Source organism: Macrotis lagotis, chromosome 6, assembly GCF_037893015.1.
Source record: "Macrotis lagotis isolate mMagLag1 chromosome 6, bilby.v1.9.chrom.fasta, whole genome shotgun sequence".
NCBI classification, from domain to species: Eukaryota; Metazoa; Chordata; class Mammalia; order Peramelemorphia; family Peramelidae; genus Macrotis; species Macrotis lagotis.
In genome coordinates, this window is record NC_133663.1 from 88,261,892 (window position 1) to 88,282,532 (window position 20,641).

A 20,641-nucleotide genomic window follows, 5' to 3' on the forward strand; every position below is an offset into this window, starting at 1 on the left:
AAATAACTTCTTACCCAGAATTTCTAAGGTCCAAATGTAGGCAAAATAACATTCTACTGGGTCTTTGGGGCCCACCTAATGATATAAGAAGCGTTTTTAACAATTAAATTTGGCAATTTATTTTGAACACATAAAACAAAAATGATTCACCTTTTACAGCTTTTATTAAGAAATTTTGAAAGCTCAAGTATATTTGAATGCAATGGAATACTTCTGCACAGGTTCACAAAATCTGAAAAAAATTATAGGAGTAGATGTAAAGTAACTAGAAGGAAACAAAAATCATTTATATAACAAAATAACACCAGAAGAAAATCAAATAAGAAGTTAATTCTAATCAATGCAAAGACCAATCAAAAATAGAAGAGGAGTGATGATGCTTTCTCAGACCCACTCTTCTGATAGAAAGGTAAGAGATTCAAGGTGGGGACTGAGACATATATTTTTAGTTACAGTCAGCAAAGGGAATGTTTGGCATAACTATGCATATTTGTTCCTTTTCTTTTTAATAAGGGAGTAAGTATGAGAGAAAGAGAGGGGCTAGGGATCAGATTGCTTTTAAAAAAAAGAAAGGAAAAGAAAAAAGCAAACACAGGACGGTCAGACAGTCAAAGGAAAACTCAAACAAGGATAAAAGTTTTGAAAAGTTACATATCAAAGTTATTAAATTTTTTAAAGAAAGGGCTTAGGAGGTGCACTGACCCTGGAGTCAGGAGGACCTGAGTTCACATCCAGCCTCACACACTTAATAATTGCCTAGCTGTGTGATCTTGGGCAAGTCACTTAACCCAATTGCCTTAAATAAATAAAATCAAAAAAAAAAGAAAAGGCTTACTATTTTACAATTTTATATATAGTTTTCTTTATTTGTTGTTTTATATGAGGAAAAAAATTAAACTGAGGAAATTGTACCACATGTTTCCTGAAACTATTTTTGATAGACCCTGGCCTTTTCCTGAAATTTCACACTTTCAGAAATGGTGTCTCCCAGTTTTAAACCACCTCAAACAACGCTAATTCCTTCCTATTCTCAGTACAAAGTCTCATTAAGTTCCTAATCTATTCTTATTTGGCTAAGAAGGACCCTTAGCTTTCTTGAGGTTAAGAAATTATTTTCTAATTTATATAGTCGAAATTTTCCTGGTAGACACTTTTAGATTTTAGCTCCTTCCTTCATATCCTGTCACATCACCCTATGTTTCCTCCTTAAAATTCTTTTTTGGTACATGACCCTCAAACCTGTGACCTCTCCAGTTTATAGTCCTAATTAAAGTCTTCTTGCTTCAGTCATTTTTTCTCTCTAATCCATTTCTGTACACTATTTTAAGATCATCATCTTAAAATATTCTTTGGCATATGCCATGGCCCTGGTCTAAACACTTTTGTCTACTATTCAAAATCTGGCAAAACTGAGGTTTTACCTACCTCTATTCTAACATTCTCTCATTATTCCCCCACATTAAAATCTTCACTGGCCCACTGACCATGGACTAAAGGCAACATTTAGGTTTTTGCTTCATGTCCATGCTACCCAGTCTCAATTCTATCTGTCCTCCCAGGTCCAATTCAGGCTTAGTAAATTCTCATTGATGTATTCCCCAATCTCACTCTTTTAAATCCTCTAATATTAATTGGTACCTAGTAATCTGAACCTCTATTATTAATATCTTTTAACTGTATGCTTTCAACTTATTTTCCACAGATAAAAGCTGTAAAACATCTCTGCTCTGAGGACAGGCATCTGATCCTTGATGACAAACAAAATGGAACATCAAAGTCCTAGAGGCTCATGTAAGCCTCCAACACTTGCCTCCTGAAGATAAAATTTTAGTAAGACTCTAAAGACAAGGGGGCGGCTAGGTGGCGCAGTGGATAGAGCACTGGCCTTGGAGTCAGGAGTACCTGAGTTCAAATCCAGCCTCAGACACTTACTAATTACCTAGCCGTGTGGCTTTGGGCAAGTCACTTAACCCCATTGCCTTGAAAAAAATCTAAAAACAAAACAAAACAAAAAGAATCTAAAGACAATAAATAAACAAAAAGTAATTAGAGATTTTCCTGGAAGAAAAAAAATCCAAGATTGCCTAACTCAATCAATTATTAATAGAAGTATGGAAAGAAAAGGCAAGTTAAAGAAATAAAATTTGGGACATGGATTACACATTTTATACATAACAAAAGTCAAACCATACCTATAAGTGCACCAAAAAACTCACCCCAACAATAACTAAAACAATAAAATAGTAAATTGGATAGTCTGTATGCGATAACAATGAAGTAGTCAGCTTTTCTCCACTAGAAGGAATGTCTGCTAACAAAAATCTCTGAATCAGAATCTTTTCTTTCAATATTGAATATACTAAGAGTAAAAAGTAACCTGTTATTGTTAGTTTTTTAGAACTGGAAAATTTAGATATCAAGATTTTACTTTAAAATTTAATAAATTTCCCATTCCTTTCCAATACATTAAAAAAAAACTAATAAAAAGGGAGAGATAATCATCTGAATTAATGAAAATACAGTAAAACTTCTGAACTATTTTTAGATGGGTTTCTAAGTAAAACTGACTGCAAAATTATAGAAAAAATGCTTCACTTAAGAAAACTCTTTTCAAGTGATTTCTATTTTCCCTTCTACCACTAAAATTTTAAGTCATTAGAAGTACCTTTTAGTTAATAAATCTTTTATGCTTACTACATAAAATTATTTATTAAACATATCCTTTAAACAAACTCTGCTATCACTCTGTAAGACTACTTCAAATTAAAAAATATATTTGCAAGTAATAAAACTGAATTTCTTGGAAAGTATCCCATAATTGGGGTTTTTTTTATTCATTGACCTATCCCTAATCCACAATTCCTAGTCTAAACTAATGAAATTTTGCTATACTTAAAACAATATGGGTCCTTTAAGCTCATATGGTCAAAAAACAACAACAAAAACAACAACAACAATCTTTTCTGTGGCAGCAAAGAACTGTGAATTGAGAGTACCCAACCACTTTGGAATGAATGAACAAGTAATGTTATTTAATTGTGATAAAATACTATTGAGATCTAAAAAATAATGGAAGAAGATGATTTCAAAAAAACCTAGGAAGACTTGTATGAACTAAAGCAAAATAATTTGAGCAGAACAATTTATACATAATGGCAACAATGTTACAAACCATTTTGAAAGATTTAGGAATGTTAATCAACACAATAACCAACAACAAGTCCATGGTGACTCAAAATGAAACAAGCTATCCACCTCCCAATAGAGGTCATATGGTCAATGAAGTAATAATTTGTTCTACTTGACTTGACTTATTTGTAACAGACTTCATTTTTTTTTCATGCTTTCTCCCAATTGGGAGGTATAGAAAGAAGGCAGAGAATGCTGCTGTAAAACAAATTAAAATTTAATTGAAAAATGTCTTAACTTTATAGGACATTTATAAACCACTAGTTCTAATCATATAGTAAAATTAATAGGCAATTGAAGTTATTCTCTTATTTTATTTTTGTTTGAATTGAATATTAATACTGACAAGAACTTTTGAGATGAAAATTAATTTTTTAAGTGAATTAATTTACACTTTTAAATATAAAGTTCTTATATATATATATATATATCAACAGGTTCAATATTGCACCAAAAGGCAAAGTTTAAAATACCTCTATTTAAATAAGATTAATGAAATGAAAAATCAACCTAATAGGAAATTAACACCTTAATAAACTTTCAAAAGTGTTTATTTCTGTATGTATCACTGCCATACTGAATTGAAGATTTAGAACTGAAAGTACCCTCAGAAGTCATTTAGTTAACAAATATTTATTATGCAACTACTATGTGCCAGTTTGAAAGAAAGGCAAAAAACAATTACTCACAAGGAGATCACAACCTAATAGAGTAGACAACATGAAAAGAACTATGTTCAAACAAGGTATTTACAGAATAAAGTGGAGGTAATGAAAAGGTAGTAGCATTAAGAAAAATCAGGAAAAGTTTTCCTATAAAGATGGGATTTTAAGTTGAAACTTGAAGGCCAAAGAGGTCAGGAGGCAAAGACAAGAAAGAGCATTCCACGTATGCAGAACAACCAGTAAACATGCCTCGAGTTTGAAGATGGAATGTGCAAGAAAAAGCAAAGGGGCCACTATCACTGGATTGCAAAGTATGTGGGAGAAAGAAAGCTGTAAGAGAAGACTGCAAAGACAGGAGGGAGCCAGGTTATGAAAAGCTCTGAATGACAAGCAGCATCTTATGGAGACTGCAGTCACTGAAATTTACCCAATAGGAAGTTGACATGCTCAGATCTGAATGGAATGATGTAATTACTTCAATTTAAAATTACCAACCTAAGGCCCAGGAGAGGTGAAATGACTTTTGTAGTCGCTCAAGAAGCAAAGTCCTAACTCAAGAAAACACAAAAGCCCTGACTCCAGACCTAAGGCTCATCCCATTATATATGCTGCCTCTGTCTATTTATAACTTTAAAAAGTTTTATTTTTTTAATCAGAGCTGTTCTTTTCATACTAAAACAAGATAGCAATACTACTCAGTCTAGGAACCTTACAAAACTCATTCTTGGCAATCACAATAATAATTTTAAAAAACACATAAAGGTGAATGAATAGCAAATATTAAGGGAAACACCAGTTAAGTTTAATGGCTTTTTCCACAAATTTCTTCTATTAACATTTCCCATTCATAAGTTTGGGGATAGTTAGTCTCTTCACCAAGAGTAACTCATCCATATGAAATGCACTGACTAATCAGGTAGAGGTTTAAAAAACCTTTAAGGTGCTTTTCTTACTTCCTACAGAATTATTATTATTATTATTATTATGGAATTATTACTACAGTAGGTGAAAGTAGTTGGAGCCCCAAAAGGATAAAGGAGTATCTTAAGTCTGTGGAAACATATCACTGGAATATCTGACCAAAGCATTCAGTCACGTGTTTGGGAGTTTCACATCAACAATGTCTAGATAGCATTAGTTTGGAAGGGTTATCTGGAGGAGTATTAAAGGAGAGGAATTAGGAAGTGATGTGCTTAGGGGAGTGATTAGTGGAAAAGAGAGAGTACTGATTTGGGCAGAGAAGTATAGGAGGAAATGTAGAGACAAGGTTATCCTTCTGTTAAAGATTGCCTAGGGAAAAAAATAGTGAAAAACCACATGTATCTTCCGAAATTTGAAGCACAGTAGCTATTTCTCACTTTAGAAATAGAGTGAGCAGGAAATGGGTTTTCTAAAAAGAAATGGTTTGATTGTACTTGTACAACCTATATCATATTTGTATTTGTTGGGTGGGAAAGGAAGAGAGAATGTGGAATGCAAAAGGATAAATGTTGGAAACTACCTTTGCATTTAATTGGAAAAAATTAAATATATAAAAGAAGTGGCAGTACATTCAATGACAGATATTTCATTTCTCTTTTGAATCTTTCCAAAACTTTTTTTTTATTGGAGGGGAGGGACAATGAAGCAGTAGGATTTCCCTCTCCTCATTACCTATCATTTAGCTCCAATAAAAGAGACATGGTGTAATAAAAAGAGAACCAAATTCCAGTCAGGAAGACCTAGCTTCAAGTTCCACCTCTGCCACAAATCAACCTTACTCTCTCAATGTCCTAATTGACCCTCTAAGGCTTTAAATGGCAGCTCAGTTACCTATCTGCATGACAGTTTCTTCACAACAAGCTCCCTACAGAAATCACAGATCCATGAACAACAAAAATTTGGTAAAAAAACAGATCTACTACTATGCTTTGTCCAACATTTACTGCAAGAAGGCAATTACAGGCATACATTAAGCTTAGACTATTAAGACTACCCACGAATTCCTGTACATTACAGTGGTGATTTTAAAATATAAGTCTAAAATCCATAATTTATACATCATCTATATGTATGACTACTCTCTCCCCAAAATACAGTACACCTGTCTGTTTTGTTTTGTTATGCTTAGAACCATGTTTCTAGATAACTACTTTATATACTAATGAAAAATTTTAATTCTACCTAATCTATTCCATATTGTGGCAAACACAGGGGAACTGAAGACCATTTGATGAACACAGATCTAATCCAATCTTCATTTTATTGATAAAGAAATAGATCCAAAAAGTTAAATTATTTCCCCAAGTTTGCATAGATATTTTTGAGGCAAAACCAGAACCATTCATTTTTTCCAAACACATACAATTTGCTCACATTACAGAAGAGATCATGGGAAAAGAAATATAAGTAACTTTTACTATATAATCTGGATTAAAAATAGAGTCTAAAATACCAGTGATCAAAAACCCCCATTCCCATATCTCTCTTTCTCACTCCTGTTCAAGTAGATAAAGCACTTAAGTCCGGAGTCAGTTCGACCTGAGTTAACATCCAACCTCAGATAAAAGCTAAATGACCTGGGCAATTCACTTAGCCGCCATCTACCTCAGTTTCCTCAACTGTAAAATGGGAAGAAGAATAATATTACAAAATTCCCAAGGCCATTATAAGGAGATCCTGGTAAAGTGCTTAGCACAATAAATGCTTGGTTCTTTCCTTCCTACTATGACCATAAGCAGAGAAGAAACAAAAGACAAATATGATATGGTATCTAGATTCTATGAGTTATTTATAACACTAGATGACAAGACACAAGCAAAACAAGGCGCAAAGCAGTATATGATTTATTACTAATAAGTGGCACAATTAAGTACCATAAGTTTTCACTGTACACATCAGAATTTACAAAATAAAAGTCAATATTTACTCATGTTAAATAGTATTAGCTTCATTATGGTTTATAACTTGTCTTAGGTAAAAGAAAAAGACAAATTCTTCCCACACTTCACCCTTCCCCTTAGGAACTCTCCACTTTCTCTTACACAAACACATATAGACGCACACACACACGCACACGCACAAACACACTGAGGCTTTAAGACAAAGTCTGTAGCACCTTCAAATATAAATACAATTAACATTTCTTTTCTTGGTTCAGTGCCAGGTCCAGGGGTTTTGATCACTGTCCGACATGTCTCTGATTTGATGTACCTACCCAAACTGATAGTGCCAAACCATGAATTTTCCTAAGACTAAAGAAAATTGATCAAGAGTTTCAGTTACAAACTTCCAATTATTCAACTGGGAGAGAGTGCTTACTGGGATTAAATAAAATAGGGTTTTTCCTTAACATGGGCTCTGTGACCTTGGTTTTTTTGGTAAGTGGATTTCAATACAGGTTTCCTTTGTAATTCCCTGCATATATTTTATGCGTTTACAAACATTCCGAGAAGTGGTCCAGAGGATTTACAGCTTATCGAAAGGATATATGACACAGAAAAAAAGTTAAGATTCCTTGAACTAGATGATCTCTGAGATTCCCTTCTAGATTTATATCCCTAAGATCCTGTTCTAGAATACTCTAAAGTCACATCTTGATTTAAATGTGTTCCCAAAACTTGGTGTATAAAACAAAAGTCTAACAAACTAAATGTTTTAAATGAACTATTGAATCTAGCTTTCAACAGAAACTTCTGAATTCTTTTATTAAAATAAGGAATCTTGGATAATGCAAATAATAAATTCTAGTTTGTTTCATAATTTTTCATTTAATTCAACAAATATTTTAAGTGGCTACACTATATTAGGTGCTAGGGAAGTTAAGACAAGATCCTTACCCTAACAGAATTTAGAAGTCTAATTAAAGGGATAACTCACATATACAAATAACTAAAAAAAAACAAATCATGATAAAGGTCACTCCTCTGTGAGGCCTTCCCTGTTCCCCCATTCTCCCTTAGACCTCACCTAGAGCATAACTTTATCAAATGCATGTAGAACTGGGTTTGAAAGGATGGAGAGAAATTAAACAGGTGGAAAAGATGAAGGAAGAAACAGAAGGAACGATGAAAAGGAGATGAGAAAACATTTAAGGGAAAAGGAAATAGTTCCATTTACCAGTGGAGAAGGTATATGGGGAAATAGGATGAGAAAAAACTGGAAAAGTGCAACAGTCCATTGTGGATGGCCTTGAATGCCAAGTAAAAGTTTTAACCTGACTCCTTGGAAATTTCTGGGTTGATCAGATCTATGTACATAGAAGATTAAGGCACTCAATCAATAAGCATTTATTAAGCATCAATGTGAGCCAGCCTGGATACAAAGAACCCAACAAAACAGGGCCTGCCCAGGAGCAAGCATACATTCTAAACAAGGCATACAGGATAGATACAAGAGTACAAACAAAATAAACAGAAGGTAATTTGCTGGTGTGGGGGGAATGGAGAGGGGTCAGACTTAATTAAGGCAGAGAAATTAATTAGGAGGCTAATAAACTAAGACAGTTGTGCTAGCAGCAGAGAAAAATAAATATGCCAGAGATGTAAAGTAGCATAGGATATGTGGAAAGAGTGAGGAATGAGGAACCCAGGATGGTACCAAGTTTGCAAACCAAACAGCCACAAGCATAGTGATGCCTCATTAGAAATGGGAAACTAAAGAAAAAAGGCATGGGCTTGTACTTTTATATTCAAATATAATGCCAAAAGGCCATTCAGTTCAAAATGTCCAAGATTTGGTGATACAAAACCAGAGAACAAGAAAGAGACAAGGACTAGTTATCCTGAGGTAAGAGTCAAAAGAAAGGAGAGATTATTATAATAAAGGGATAAAATTAGAGAGGAAGAAGATAGAAGCAGGAGGTTATAGTCTAAATAGGTAGAAATGCCAGCTACCCTAGAGTGGTAGCAATTGGAAGAGAAAGATGGATGAAAGTGCTATCATGGAAGTAGAATTGACAGTACTTGACCACTGATTATATTCAAAAGTGAGGGAAGAAGGAAATGTGAGAGAGAGAATGGTGGTACAACTCAATAACTGTCTGAATGAGTATTTATAAGAAAAATTAAAATAAAATTGATATGAAATATATTGAGCTTGAGGCACTAATGAGAATGCAGTTAGGCAGCTGGAGGTATGGAAATAGGGTTTAAAGGGAGGTCAGGGTGAGAAATAAAAGACTTAGGAATCTGTCTCCCCTTGAAACTACTTAAGGGGAATGACAATACCAAGAATAAAGTCTAAGGGTCAAAACACAATTTAGGAAATTAGGAAAAGATAAGAAAACAGCAAAAGGGATGAAAACAAAGTGTGATGTCCTTGAAGCCTACATATAAAAAAGCATCACAAAAGAATACATGATAGAGAACAAGAATGAGAACTGAAAGGCAGTTATTTGTTTGGATGATGTGGGAAACATCCACAACCTTGAAGAAAGTAATTTCAGCAAAGAGGTAAAGATGGAAGTTAGATTTCAAAGGAGAAGGAATGGTAGGTAGAGGCCCTGAATAAATTAAGCTGAGGATCAAAAGGAAGAGATGTGGGTGGTGACTAGATGGAAGGGCCTATGAGGAAGGCTCTTCCTCTCCCCCCCCCCCACAACCCCCACTGGAAACCTAACCATAGCTAGATAGTTGAGGAGGAACTGATGAGAATCATACTAAGATATGAAAGGAATGAATGCTGAAGAGCAAGGGGAAAGCTATAGGGAGTGGGATCAAGGGCAAAGAATATGTGTGTGTGTGTGTGTGTGTATACACATATATACACATCTAAAGGGAAAAGGAGAAGAAAAGAGAGGACAGAAAGAGAAGAGGAGAAAGAGGGAGGTAGAGAGGTTTGGAGAAAAAAGAGGGATGGAGGAAAAGAGAAAGAGAGAGGGAAGTAGGAAGTGAAAGAAAATGAGAGGAGGAAAGGAGGTAGGGAGGTAGAGAGAGATTTTTAAGTGCTTAATTATATACTGAGGACAGAAATATATATGGAGAGATAGTTTCTACCCCCTCCATGAGCTACTCTCTAATGGAAAAAAAAATACAAAGGGAAGCTGAAAGAAGGGAAGAAGGAGCAAGCTGTTTTGTGGCAAGGTCAGGAGAGAGATTTGAGCTGGGAGAAAAGAAAGTTAAGAAAAAGCTCCTTATAAGACGATTCCAATTTTTTTGGTAAGTAGGTGGTGTTCTTAACTTGAAGTACACATTGACTATATCAAGATAGGTAGAAGTTAAATGTCAAATAAATAGAAATAGCTCCCACTGAGGAAGGACTTGGTGAGAGTGTACTGCTTATCTGAAAAGACACTTTTCAAGGAGGAGGAAGAGAAGGTGGCAGCAATGTGGAGGCAGTGGTGTGAGTTGTGGATCTGAAGTAAGGGACTTAGGTTTAGATCCCACTTTCTACCTTAGCTTCCTTATCTTCAAAATGAGAAGCCTGGCATAGCTGACCTTTCTATGATCTATCTCTAAGCCTATGAGGAACAGCAGCAACTCATCATTTCACCAAAGGAACATTTGTACAAGTTCGACCCAGCAGACAGTTTTGGGCAAAGGTCCTATGGGAGCACCTCTACCCTTGTCAAGTGCCTTTCCAAAGCTGGCAGTGCATATCAGCAATTAGCAACAGTTCTTAATTCTATTATATGTGGGGGCGGCTAGGTGGCGCAGTGGATAAAGCACCAAACCTGGAGTCAAGAGTACCCGGGTTCAAATCCAGCATCAGACACTTAATAATAAACTAGCTGTGTGGCCTTGGGCAAACCACTTAACCCCATCTGCCTCGCAAAAAAAAACCCTAAAAAAAAGAAAAAAGAAATTCTATTATATGCATCCCTCAGAAATTTCTTTACCTGACTCAAAACATAACTAGAGAAGTAATTCCTCAACCTGTAAGTCAAAAAGGTCTCTGGAGTTTTTATGAGGGGCCTATGAATTCAGATATAAACTTTTAGGTAGATTACCTTTCACAATATGAGTAGTTTTGTTTTTCAAATGTATCTTCTTAATAAGATACAAATTCACTTAAAAGTGTTGCTGAATTCATAGTAGTTTATCTTACGCATTTTCTGTAAATCCTGTCACGGAAAGGAATATGTGTGTGTGTGTGTGTGTGTGTGTGTGTGTGTGTGCTGGAAATACATGAAATATTCTGAGTTCTAAAGGTGAAAAGATTAGGAAACACAATCTGAGTTCAAGAGACATAGCTTAAAATCTTTTTTCCAGGGGTGGGTTTTGGGGGGCTTAAAAGAATCAAACCACTCAAATCCACTTTATAATCCACAATATCTACCCAAGCTGCGATTCAAACAATAACAAAAAGTCCCAAATTCCTTTTTGGCCACAATTCTAAGTATTGTTTTTATTACTAAATAATGTTTCAGACTATGGTTTTGCTCCATTCTATGGAGATTGTATCACGAAGGCAGCTAAGACCCCCAGATTTGAAGTGGAGAGACCTGCATTCAAAGCTTACCTTACTAGTACTAGTTACTTACTAGTTGTGTGCTTGGTAACCTTTCCAAGCCTCAGGTTCCTCATCTGTACAAAAGGGGCATTAAAAATAGAGCCTATCTGCCAGGATTATTAGGGAGATCAATGGAAATAGCATGTAAGTGAGGTAATCTATGTAAAGCACTTTGCAAAAAGTAAAATGCTATACAAATATTATTTATTATTCAATTTTAATAATTTCACATTCCAATGTGGCTCAAGGAACAAAAAAATATTGGACACAAAATGTTGAAAGCCTTCACTGGGAGATGTCTGATGCCTGTTTCCCACTGTACCTTCTTGGAAAATCCCTGCAATTTACTTTTACAATTTTTGCATTTAATATATGCAGTTTGCACGTGTAAAAGGTAACATATGAAGAATGTTTCACTATCTAACATACTTATGAAGAAATTTATTCCCTAAAAGAGATAAATAAGGAACCAGAATAATTAATTTTATGCTGATCATTGAGTTTTAAAACATTTTTCAACTGACATTTTCAAATTATTTTTGATATTATAAACATTTATCTAAAAAGTAAAGGGCAAGAGCAAAATATCTGAGGCTTAAAAATCATACTGATGTGTGCTGTCACCCAGCAATCTTTCTCAAAGCAGGCCTTTCTTTAAAAAAAAAATAGAAAACAAGAAAGAAACCTTTGTGCTTATCAAGAAGCTCAAACATGTTACTAAATATATATAGATATCTATTTATCTTTACATATGGATATATGTCTTTTTTTAATTAAAGATTTTATTTATTTTGAGTTTTACAATTTTTCCCACATCTTACTTCCCTCCCTGCACTCCCCCATAAAAATGAATTTGTCGGTCTTTACATTGTTTCCATGTTGTACGCTGATGCAAATTGAGTGTGATGAGAGGGAAATCTGGATATATACATCTTTATGTATATAAATATATATGGAAACTGCCAAATTTTCCTTGTTTTTAAATGAGTCATCTTGATGGCTATTCTCAAACTCAAACAATATTAGAAGCATGCTCAGATGCTGAAGATGAGCACTAGTGATTACATAAGACAGCTTTCTATTTTGTCTTCCAAGCAATGGATAAGGGGCTGAAAGATTTCCACAAACTGGAGTAATAAAATGCCTAAAAAGAAGGGATGGTTATTCTACCCATAAACTATAGTAACACTTCGAGTCTCACGAGTCTCATACTCTTTAAAGTTATCTCAATGACTGGAAAGTGAAGAGATGTCAAAAAATGTCTGCCCAACAGTAAGAATCCCTAAATATATACACACACACAGATGGGTGGACCAGCTTACCAGCTTCAGAGAATTAATCCTTCACCTAGTACACGGTCCAAAAAAGATCGGCGATGAACAGTATTTTAGGACTTGAGGAATAATCGTCGAAAAGAAGCGTAATGTGGAGCCGACAACACCCTCCCAAAATGCTCCCAATTGCAAAATTAACCTTCGTGCATTAAAAATGCCAACCCTAGGACCGAAATGTGCGTCTTTGAGAACTGAAAGCTCTATTCCCAAAGATCTCATAATAGCACACACAGTTCACTGGTGATTAAAACATTATTTTTAATTCTCGCATTACCTCACGGCTAAAAATGTCATGATACCACACCCACTAGGCTTTTTTCCTAGAGGAGGGGAGGAAAAAAAAAACTACCGGGCGAAATGTCGAAATAACACAAACGTGTGAAAGTGATTCACTCGCGGCGGGCTCAATGGCAAAGGGACGCGGTGGCCGTCCGCCGGCCCCGGCCCCGGCCCCGAGCTGCCCCGCGCCCCGCCCCGCACCTACTCACCCGCCGCAGAGCCGAGCAGCAGCGCGGTCCAGGCCAGCAGCAGCGGCGGGCCCAGGCTGGGCGGCGGCGCGGTCATGCCGGGGCCAGCCGGGAGCCCCCGGGGGCCCGGGAGGACGCGGAGGGAGAAGCCCCGGCGGCAGCGCGGCCTGGCCCGCTCGCTTTCCCTCCGGCTTCGGTCGGGGCCGCTCCTGGCGGCGCTCACAAGGCGGTGCGCAAGGCCCGGCGGCAGGCGCTTCGGAGCCCCGCGGGCAGAGCTGGGGCGGCCCCGCGGGAGGCGGCCTTCATGGCGCGGCCCCGCGGCCCGGGCCGGCCCTGGCGGCCCCCCCAGCGGGGTGCATTCTCGGTCCGGACGGCTTCCCGGCGACTTTCACAATGGCGGAGGCAGAGCCCGGTGTGGGGGGACACATCGCCGGGGCGCCGGGGCGAGGGAGCGGGGCTGCGCCGCTACGAGCGGGCCGCCCGGGGAAGGGGCGCTGCCCGGGCTCCGGGCCGCATCGCGCGCGGCTCCTGCTGCTGCTCGGGGGGCGCGGGGCCTCGGGCGAGTCTGGCCTCGGATCACTCGGACCTGCGGGCGGACGGGCTGCGCGAAGGGGCCTCCCCCATGACCCGCCCGGCCTCCGGAGCGAGTCCCATGGGCCGAGGGCGCAGGGCGGGCCGAGCCGGGCCGGGGCCGCGTCCGTCTAGGCGCGGGGGCGCGGGGCCGCGGCTCCGGGGGCCATGTCGTCGCCTCCTCCGGGCAGGGAAGCCGGCGCCCCGCCGCGCTCGTGGGGGAGGGGGCGCCCAGCCACGCCGCACCCCGAGCGGAGCAGACACAAAGGGGGGAGCCGCCGCAGCCGCTGGCAGCCACCGGGCGTCGCCCCGCCCCCGCCGCCGCCGCCTCCTCCTCAGTCTGCGTCTCTTCCCGGCCCCGTCTGTCTCCAGCCTGCGGTCGGAGCCCGGCTGGCGGCGGCGGCCCAGGACACTGCGCCTGCGCGCCCCGCCGGCCCCACCTCGCCCCGCCCCCTTTCCGCGGCCGCTAGGCCGGGGCGGGGCACTGGGGCGGGGGCGGCGCGCACGCGAGCACACACCCTCTCCCCGGGAGGGGCGCACGTTCGGCCTCAGCGCGCCTGCGTCCGCGCGTGTCCCCGGGGAGGGGGGGGCTTCTAGCAGCCGGGAGTGAACCCCCCGGAAAATCTCCGCCCCGCCGCTCGGCCATTGGTTCGTAGGCGCCCACTCGGGGCGGGCCCTCTTAGCTCATTGGTTGCCGAGCCTCTCTGGGAGTTGTAGTCCCAGGTGGCAAAAAAAAAATGCAAGAGAGACACAGGGACGCAGAGGGCAGGACGGCCGAGCCCGGGGTCTCCCCGCGCCGATCCTGCACCGGTCTGAACCGGAGCGAACAACCTCAACGGAACAGAGCCGAGGGCGTTTTGTCCCGCCTTATCCCCCCCGCCGACTCCCAAGTATTCCTCCCATCTTCCAAGCCCTTCCTGGTAGCCATTAGACACACCTGGTCTTCCCAACTGGTGTTTAAAGCGTCCCAAGGAGGATGCTGACCAAGCGCTAAGCGGCAGATGGGGGGTACTTGAACCGCAGACCCCTCACTCCAGAGATCGCCCCCCCGTCTCCCTCTGTCATTTTCCAAATGTGACTGTCTCAACTTAATTTTTTAATCAAGAAGACCCGTATGATTTCTCTCTCATCACATTCAGTTTGGATCAATGTATACCACAGAAACTATGGAAAGACTGGCCATCTGTGGGGGGTGGGGGGAAGGAAGGAAGATTAGGGGTAAATTGTAAAATTCAAAATAAAAAGTCTTCAAAAAAATTAAAAAATAAATGAAATCTTTACTCAGGAAGACCCGTATGATTTCTCTCTCATCACATTCCATTTGGATTAATGTATACCATAGAAACTATGTAATTGCCTTCGTAGCGGGTGGGGGGAGGGAGGTAAGATGGGGGGGGGATTGAAAACTCAAATAAAATCTTAAAAAAATAATTTAAAAAATCTTTACTCAGGAACACCCGTATAATTTCTCTCTCATCACATTCCATTTGGATCAATGTATACCATAGAAACTATGCAAAGACTGGCCTTCTGGGGGGGGGATTGGAAATTCAAATAAAATCTTAAAAAAAAATTTAAAAAATCTTTACTCACACCCGTATGATTTCTTTCTCATCACATTCCATTTGGATCAATGTATACCATAGAAACTATGTAAAGACTGGCCTTCTGGGGGGGGGGGTGGAAAGATTAGGGGAAAAATTGTAAAACTCAAGTCTTTATGAATAAATAAATGAATGAATGAATGAATAAAATCTTTACTCAGGAAGACCCAAGTTCAAGAGAGGACCTCCAACACTCCACTTAACTTGTCTGACTATGTAGCCATCTGTGCAAAGGAGGTAACAATCTCACCTTCCAAGAGGTAACGATCTCACCTTCCCACCAAGGTTGTGAGCACCTAAGAGGATGCTAGTAAAGCGCTTCGCACCCCTTTCAAGCGCTATCTATTTTTCCTCTGGCGGCTTTACTGGGGTGGAGGAGAGAACTTTAAAAGAAAATAGACAATGGGGGGGTTGCTTTTTTAATTTTTTTTTAATGCATCTATTCTCTTTTTTTAAATTGAGGCGGCCTGAGCTCCCTCGAGTCTGGAGGCCCATTGGACCGTCCGGTCTCTTGCACTGGCCTGACCCCAGCAGCTCCCCTCCTCCAGCCGGGAGCCCCAACAACCCGCTGCGGCAGCCGCAGACGCGGGGGGGGGGGGGGGGCGGCTCCGGGACGGGGCGGGGCCGGGAGCGGGCGAGGCGCGCGCAGCCTCGCCTTGTTGGGAAGAAGTCTGCAGCTGGCAGTGTGCCCGCGGCTGGCAGTGTGCCCGCGGCTGGCAGTGCGCCCGCGGGAGAGAAGCCTGCGTGGGAGGCCGGGGAGGAGGCGCTCCCCCAGTCCAGCCTTCTCTTCTCCCCTCAAGCGCTGGAGCTATTCCCCGGGCAGGTTTTGCGGGTCTTGCCTTTTGAGCCTGCGGGAGTTCCAGAAACACCATCCTTTAAATCATTGCTTTCCTTTATCTGAACACCTTACATAAATTACTATTTTCTCCCGTCATTGTAGCTCCTGGTAAAACTGGCATCAGATCCAATTACCGCAGGGATGCAAGGTAAAGGAAATAAATGCCAACCCTGCCTGGATTCCCAGACATTTCTGTAGCGTGGTGTTTTCTCTACAATAAGTCTTTATAGAATCAAATGCTCTTTATCCAACATTTAATATGGTCGTGGCTTGTGTAAAGCAGAATGAGCCCTATGAGATGGGAAGTTGAAGAGGTGGAAATAAATGCCAACCCTGCCTGGATTCCCAGACATTTCTGTAGCGTGGTGTTTTCTCTACAATAAGTCTTTATAGAATCAAATGCTCTTTATCCAACATTTAATATGGTCGTGGCTTGTGTACCTGTAAAGCAGAATGAGCCCTATGAGATGGGAAGTTGAAGAGGGAGGGAGGGACCTTCCACTCAGGTCACTGGAATGGGGATGAAAGGAAAAGCCAAGGATGGCCCACGGACTGCTTAAGAGGCTTAACATTATCAAACAGCTCTGCTTGTCAGGGTCAATACCCATTTTTCATTGAAGTTCTGCCAGTTCCAAATGAAGCTCAAGGTTGAAGTAGTCAAAAGGGGATTCAGTGGCTAAGGGAAAACTGCCAAGTAATTTTCTGTCTAAGAAACATTTGACCTACACAGAAGTCTAAGATATTTGTACAAATCTGATGGGAAATATACTCCAGTTTGTAGATGATGACGGGATTTGGTCCTGCCGAAAGCAAAGCAGCCCCATTTTTCTATTTACTTAAAAAAAAAACTCAAACTTTAAAAGATGAAGCTTTGTGAAACAGTTCTGCAGTTTATTAACTGGCATTGTGTGTTTTTTTTTCCTTCCAAAATTTGGCTATTTGAAATGAAAAAATTAAAACAAACTACTCCATAAATTACATGTTGCAATCAACATTCAACTTTTGTTTATTTGCATGGCATTTTCCCTAAGAAAATCATACCCATGTGTGGCATCTAAAGTACTAAAAGAGAAAGTAGGATGTGGACAACCTTCCTTTCCAGAAAAAAAAAATACATATAGTGGAAAGAACTCCTGAATTGAATCAGAGGAGTTCTGGATTCAAACCCTAGTTCCCCTATTAACTAGTTTACGACTCTGGAAAAATCACTTATTCTGAATGAGACGTAGCTTCCAGTATGTAGAAGGAAGTAATACTTATACCATCTAATTCACAAAAGTTGAAAGAAAAATTCTTTTTAAATTTTACATAAAAGAGGCAGAATCAGCAAGTATTAATTAAACATGTCTGGCACTGTGTTAAGCACGGGAGCTACAAAAACAAAAATAAAACAAGTCCTGGACACAAATATAATATGCAACCACCCACCTGATGAGCAGTCACAATTATTAGGTAATTCAATGTTCAATCACGTGTTGCTGGTAAATAAAATGTGCATTTGTACTATGTTGAAGATAGTTATTGATGCCAATTATGTTGAACACAGTCTAAGTCTACCTTTTACCATAGGAAATCAAAGAAAAAGTCCAAATGAAAAGAGCTATGATTTTGGAGCCTACAAACCTTATGGAAGGGATTCAGAGGCATGGACTCTGCAGGGAAGCAGTTTCTCTCATCACCTATTCCTCTCATCTTTTCATGCTAATACCATGACATCCTGAAACCTGAAGGCAATGTCCTCCTTAGGACTATTCCCATACAACCAGTGATGTGCTGGTAGCCTCTGAGGAGGAGAAATGTATGAAGGAGGGGGTAAATAATCTTATTTTATCCATCATTTTCTTAAGTCTAAACAATAAACAAAATAAAGCCAACATTTGTAGCTTTGGTGAATTTCTGTGATGTAAATACTTACACTGAAAAAAATAACTATAAGCTTCCAGTATATCACTGAAAACAGCTCTTTGCAAATTATCATTTGTTGGTCTGTCTTCTTTCTAGACTGTCGTAATGAATTAAGCAATATTCACAAGTTTCACAGAAACTAAGAGCTAGAAAGGACCTCAAAAGACATGAAATTCAATCCCTATCTGAATGAGTCCCCTCCATAAATTGTCAGTCAGTCAGTCAAAAAACATTGAATAATGCTTACTTGTACCAGGGACTGTGAATATGGAAATAAAAATTTAAGAAAAGGAAGGTTAAAAATTGTTTTTACATGTAATTGGGAAAAATAAAATGTCAATTTTTTTAAAAATTGAATAATTCACTGGGTCTATACCATGAAGAGACCATGAAAAAAGGGTAAAAACATCATTTGTACAAAAATATTCATAGCAGCCCTGTTTGTGGTGGCAAAGAATTGCAAATTAAGTAAATGTCCATCAATTGGGGAATGGCTGAACAAATTATGGTATATGTATGTGATGGAACACTATTGTTCTATTAGAAACCAGGAGGGATGGGGATTCAGAGAAGCCTGGAAGAATTTGCATGAACTGATGCTGAGTGAGATGAGCAGAACCAGAAGAACATTGTACACCCTAACAGCAACATGGGGGCGATGATCAACCTTAATGGACTTGCTCGTTTCATCAACATTTCAGCAACAATCAGGGACAATCTTGGGGTTTGGAGAATACATCTGTATCCAAAGAAAGAATTGTAGAGTTTAAACAAAAACCAAAAAACCTTTATTTTTTTTAAAAAAGGTATCTTGGGTGGCTAGGTGGCGCAGTGGATACAGCACCGGCCATGGAGTCAGGAGTACCTGAGTTCAAATCCGACCTCAGACACTTAATTACCTAGCCGTGTGGCCTTGGGCAAGCCACTTAACCCCATTGTCTTGCAAAAACTTTAAAAAAAAAGTAAATGAGCAATATTCTTACATGGTGTAATTTGAGCAGCTCTAGAAAGAATTTCTGTTGCCTGAAATTTCATTACGGAAGTTCTTTTTCCTCTTTGACTTAAGAATTTCTCCCCTAAACCCTGAGTTCTGCCTAAGTAAATACACATATTGGTTTAGAAAGTCATTTTGCAGAGAGGAAGAGAAGAAAAAAGAAAGAAAGATTCAGAAGATAATCTTTGACTTTCAGTTTTGCCTAAACTAACTTTTTCCTATGGAAAGAAGTATTAAATATGATCCTGTCTTACTGGGTTAGAGGGCAGAGTGAAACAGAAAAGTGACCCACCCATACATAAATAAATAATGGTAATGATGATGATGATGGCATTTGTAATAAAATAATTGTAAAGATATCAAGTATTTCACATACTGTACTTCATTTAATCCCCAAATACCCCAGAAAAGTAGGCTTTATTATTATAACTATTTTATAGATGATGAAACTGAAGATGAGAAAGTTAGGTGACCTGACTCCAGCAAGGTTGGTACTACCATTTTTTCTCCATGATTCTTCCTGGGTTCTATAATAGCAATGATTCCAAGTCAGAAATATAACAACTCCAAAAGAGATTAGCAAACAACTGAACCTGATCAAAATCATTCAGACAAATAATAAATCTATAAAAATGGTGGCAGCCCTAATCTATGGCCAAGCTGAAAGAACTAAAACCAGTCCATGAGTATGGACTTGGATTTTTTTATCTTTATTTTAAAAAATGATATAAAGGCTCAAGAAGTCATGAAGAAATATTTCATTATTGATATATCCTCAAATTGAGGCCTTTGTGGTGCTATTCATTTCAAAGTTGCTAAAGATGTGACAATTTAACTACATTCCAAAGCTGCTAAGAAGGAAGTTAATCTCACTGACAGTTTGTGACAGACCTGAAGGCATATTTCACTCTAACCACTTTGAAGTGACCTTTAAGGAAATGGGAGAACATGCCTCCCTTTAGAAATGCTCTAGTCATTGTCCTTGAACTGCTAAATACTGGGTTTGAGTTTGATGTAGGATCTATTATCCTTCATTGATTCGGGTCTATAATTATGAGACAGAAGAAAAATCCATCTTTTCCCTGAATACCATTGAAAATGCTGAGAGTATGAGAATCTACAATGACATTGCTGCTGATGTATTGCAAAACTATCAAGAATAAAGTCTGGCAAACATCATCGACTATACTCTAAAAGACTTTATCACCAGTATACAAAGTGCAAAGATGATAGCTATGGATGATTTTAGCATAAATGTCTCTGAGATGATTGATAAGTTGACTTTGACATTTAACTGTATTCAACAAACCATCACTGAAAAGGAGTTATTTGAGTCATCTCTGATATTGAAGCTCTGAATTAACAAGAACCAAATTTTATCCAAATTCAAAAGGTAAAGGAGTGAATTTGTTGTTTGATGTTATCCAACTCCATTTGGGGTTTTCTTGGCAAAGATGTTGTCATTTCCTTCTCCAATTCATTTTACAAATGAGGAAACTGAGGCAAACAGTGTAAAGTGACTTTCCCAGGATTACATAGCTAGTGTGTGAGGCTAAATTTGAACTCGTGTCCTCCAAACTCCAGGGCTGACACTTTATCCATTGCACCATTAAGCTGCCAAAGAAGCGAGTTAGAACAAATTAA

General features: G+C 39.4%; 1 protein-coding gene and 1 pseudogene across 4 annotated transcripts in view; one reads left to right on the forward strand and one right to left on the reverse strand.

Annotated features, from left to right (window-relative positions):
• The window catches only part of BMPR2 (bone morphogenetic protein receptor type 2), a 209,241-nt gene extending 195,772 nt beyond the window's left edge, over positions 1-13,469 (reverse strand). For all 4 annotated transcript variants that reach the window (XR_012469441.1, XR_012469442.1, XM_074191627.1 and 1 more), the window contains exon 1: positions 13,108-13,469. Coding sequence is in view for 2 of the 4 variants with exons in the window: in XM_074191627.1 (XP_074047728.1) it covers positions 13,108-13,183 (76 nt within the window). In the remaining 2 variants the exon portion in view is untranslated. The remainder of the gene's footprint in view (positions 1-13,107) is intronic.
• A 2,770-nt stretch (positions 13,470-16,239) lies between these two features.
• Positions 16,240-20,355, forward strand: LOC141492152 (ATP synthase F(1) complex subunit gamma, mitochondrial pseudogene; annotated as a pseudogene).
• Positions 20,356-20,641: the final 286 nt, after the last annotated feature.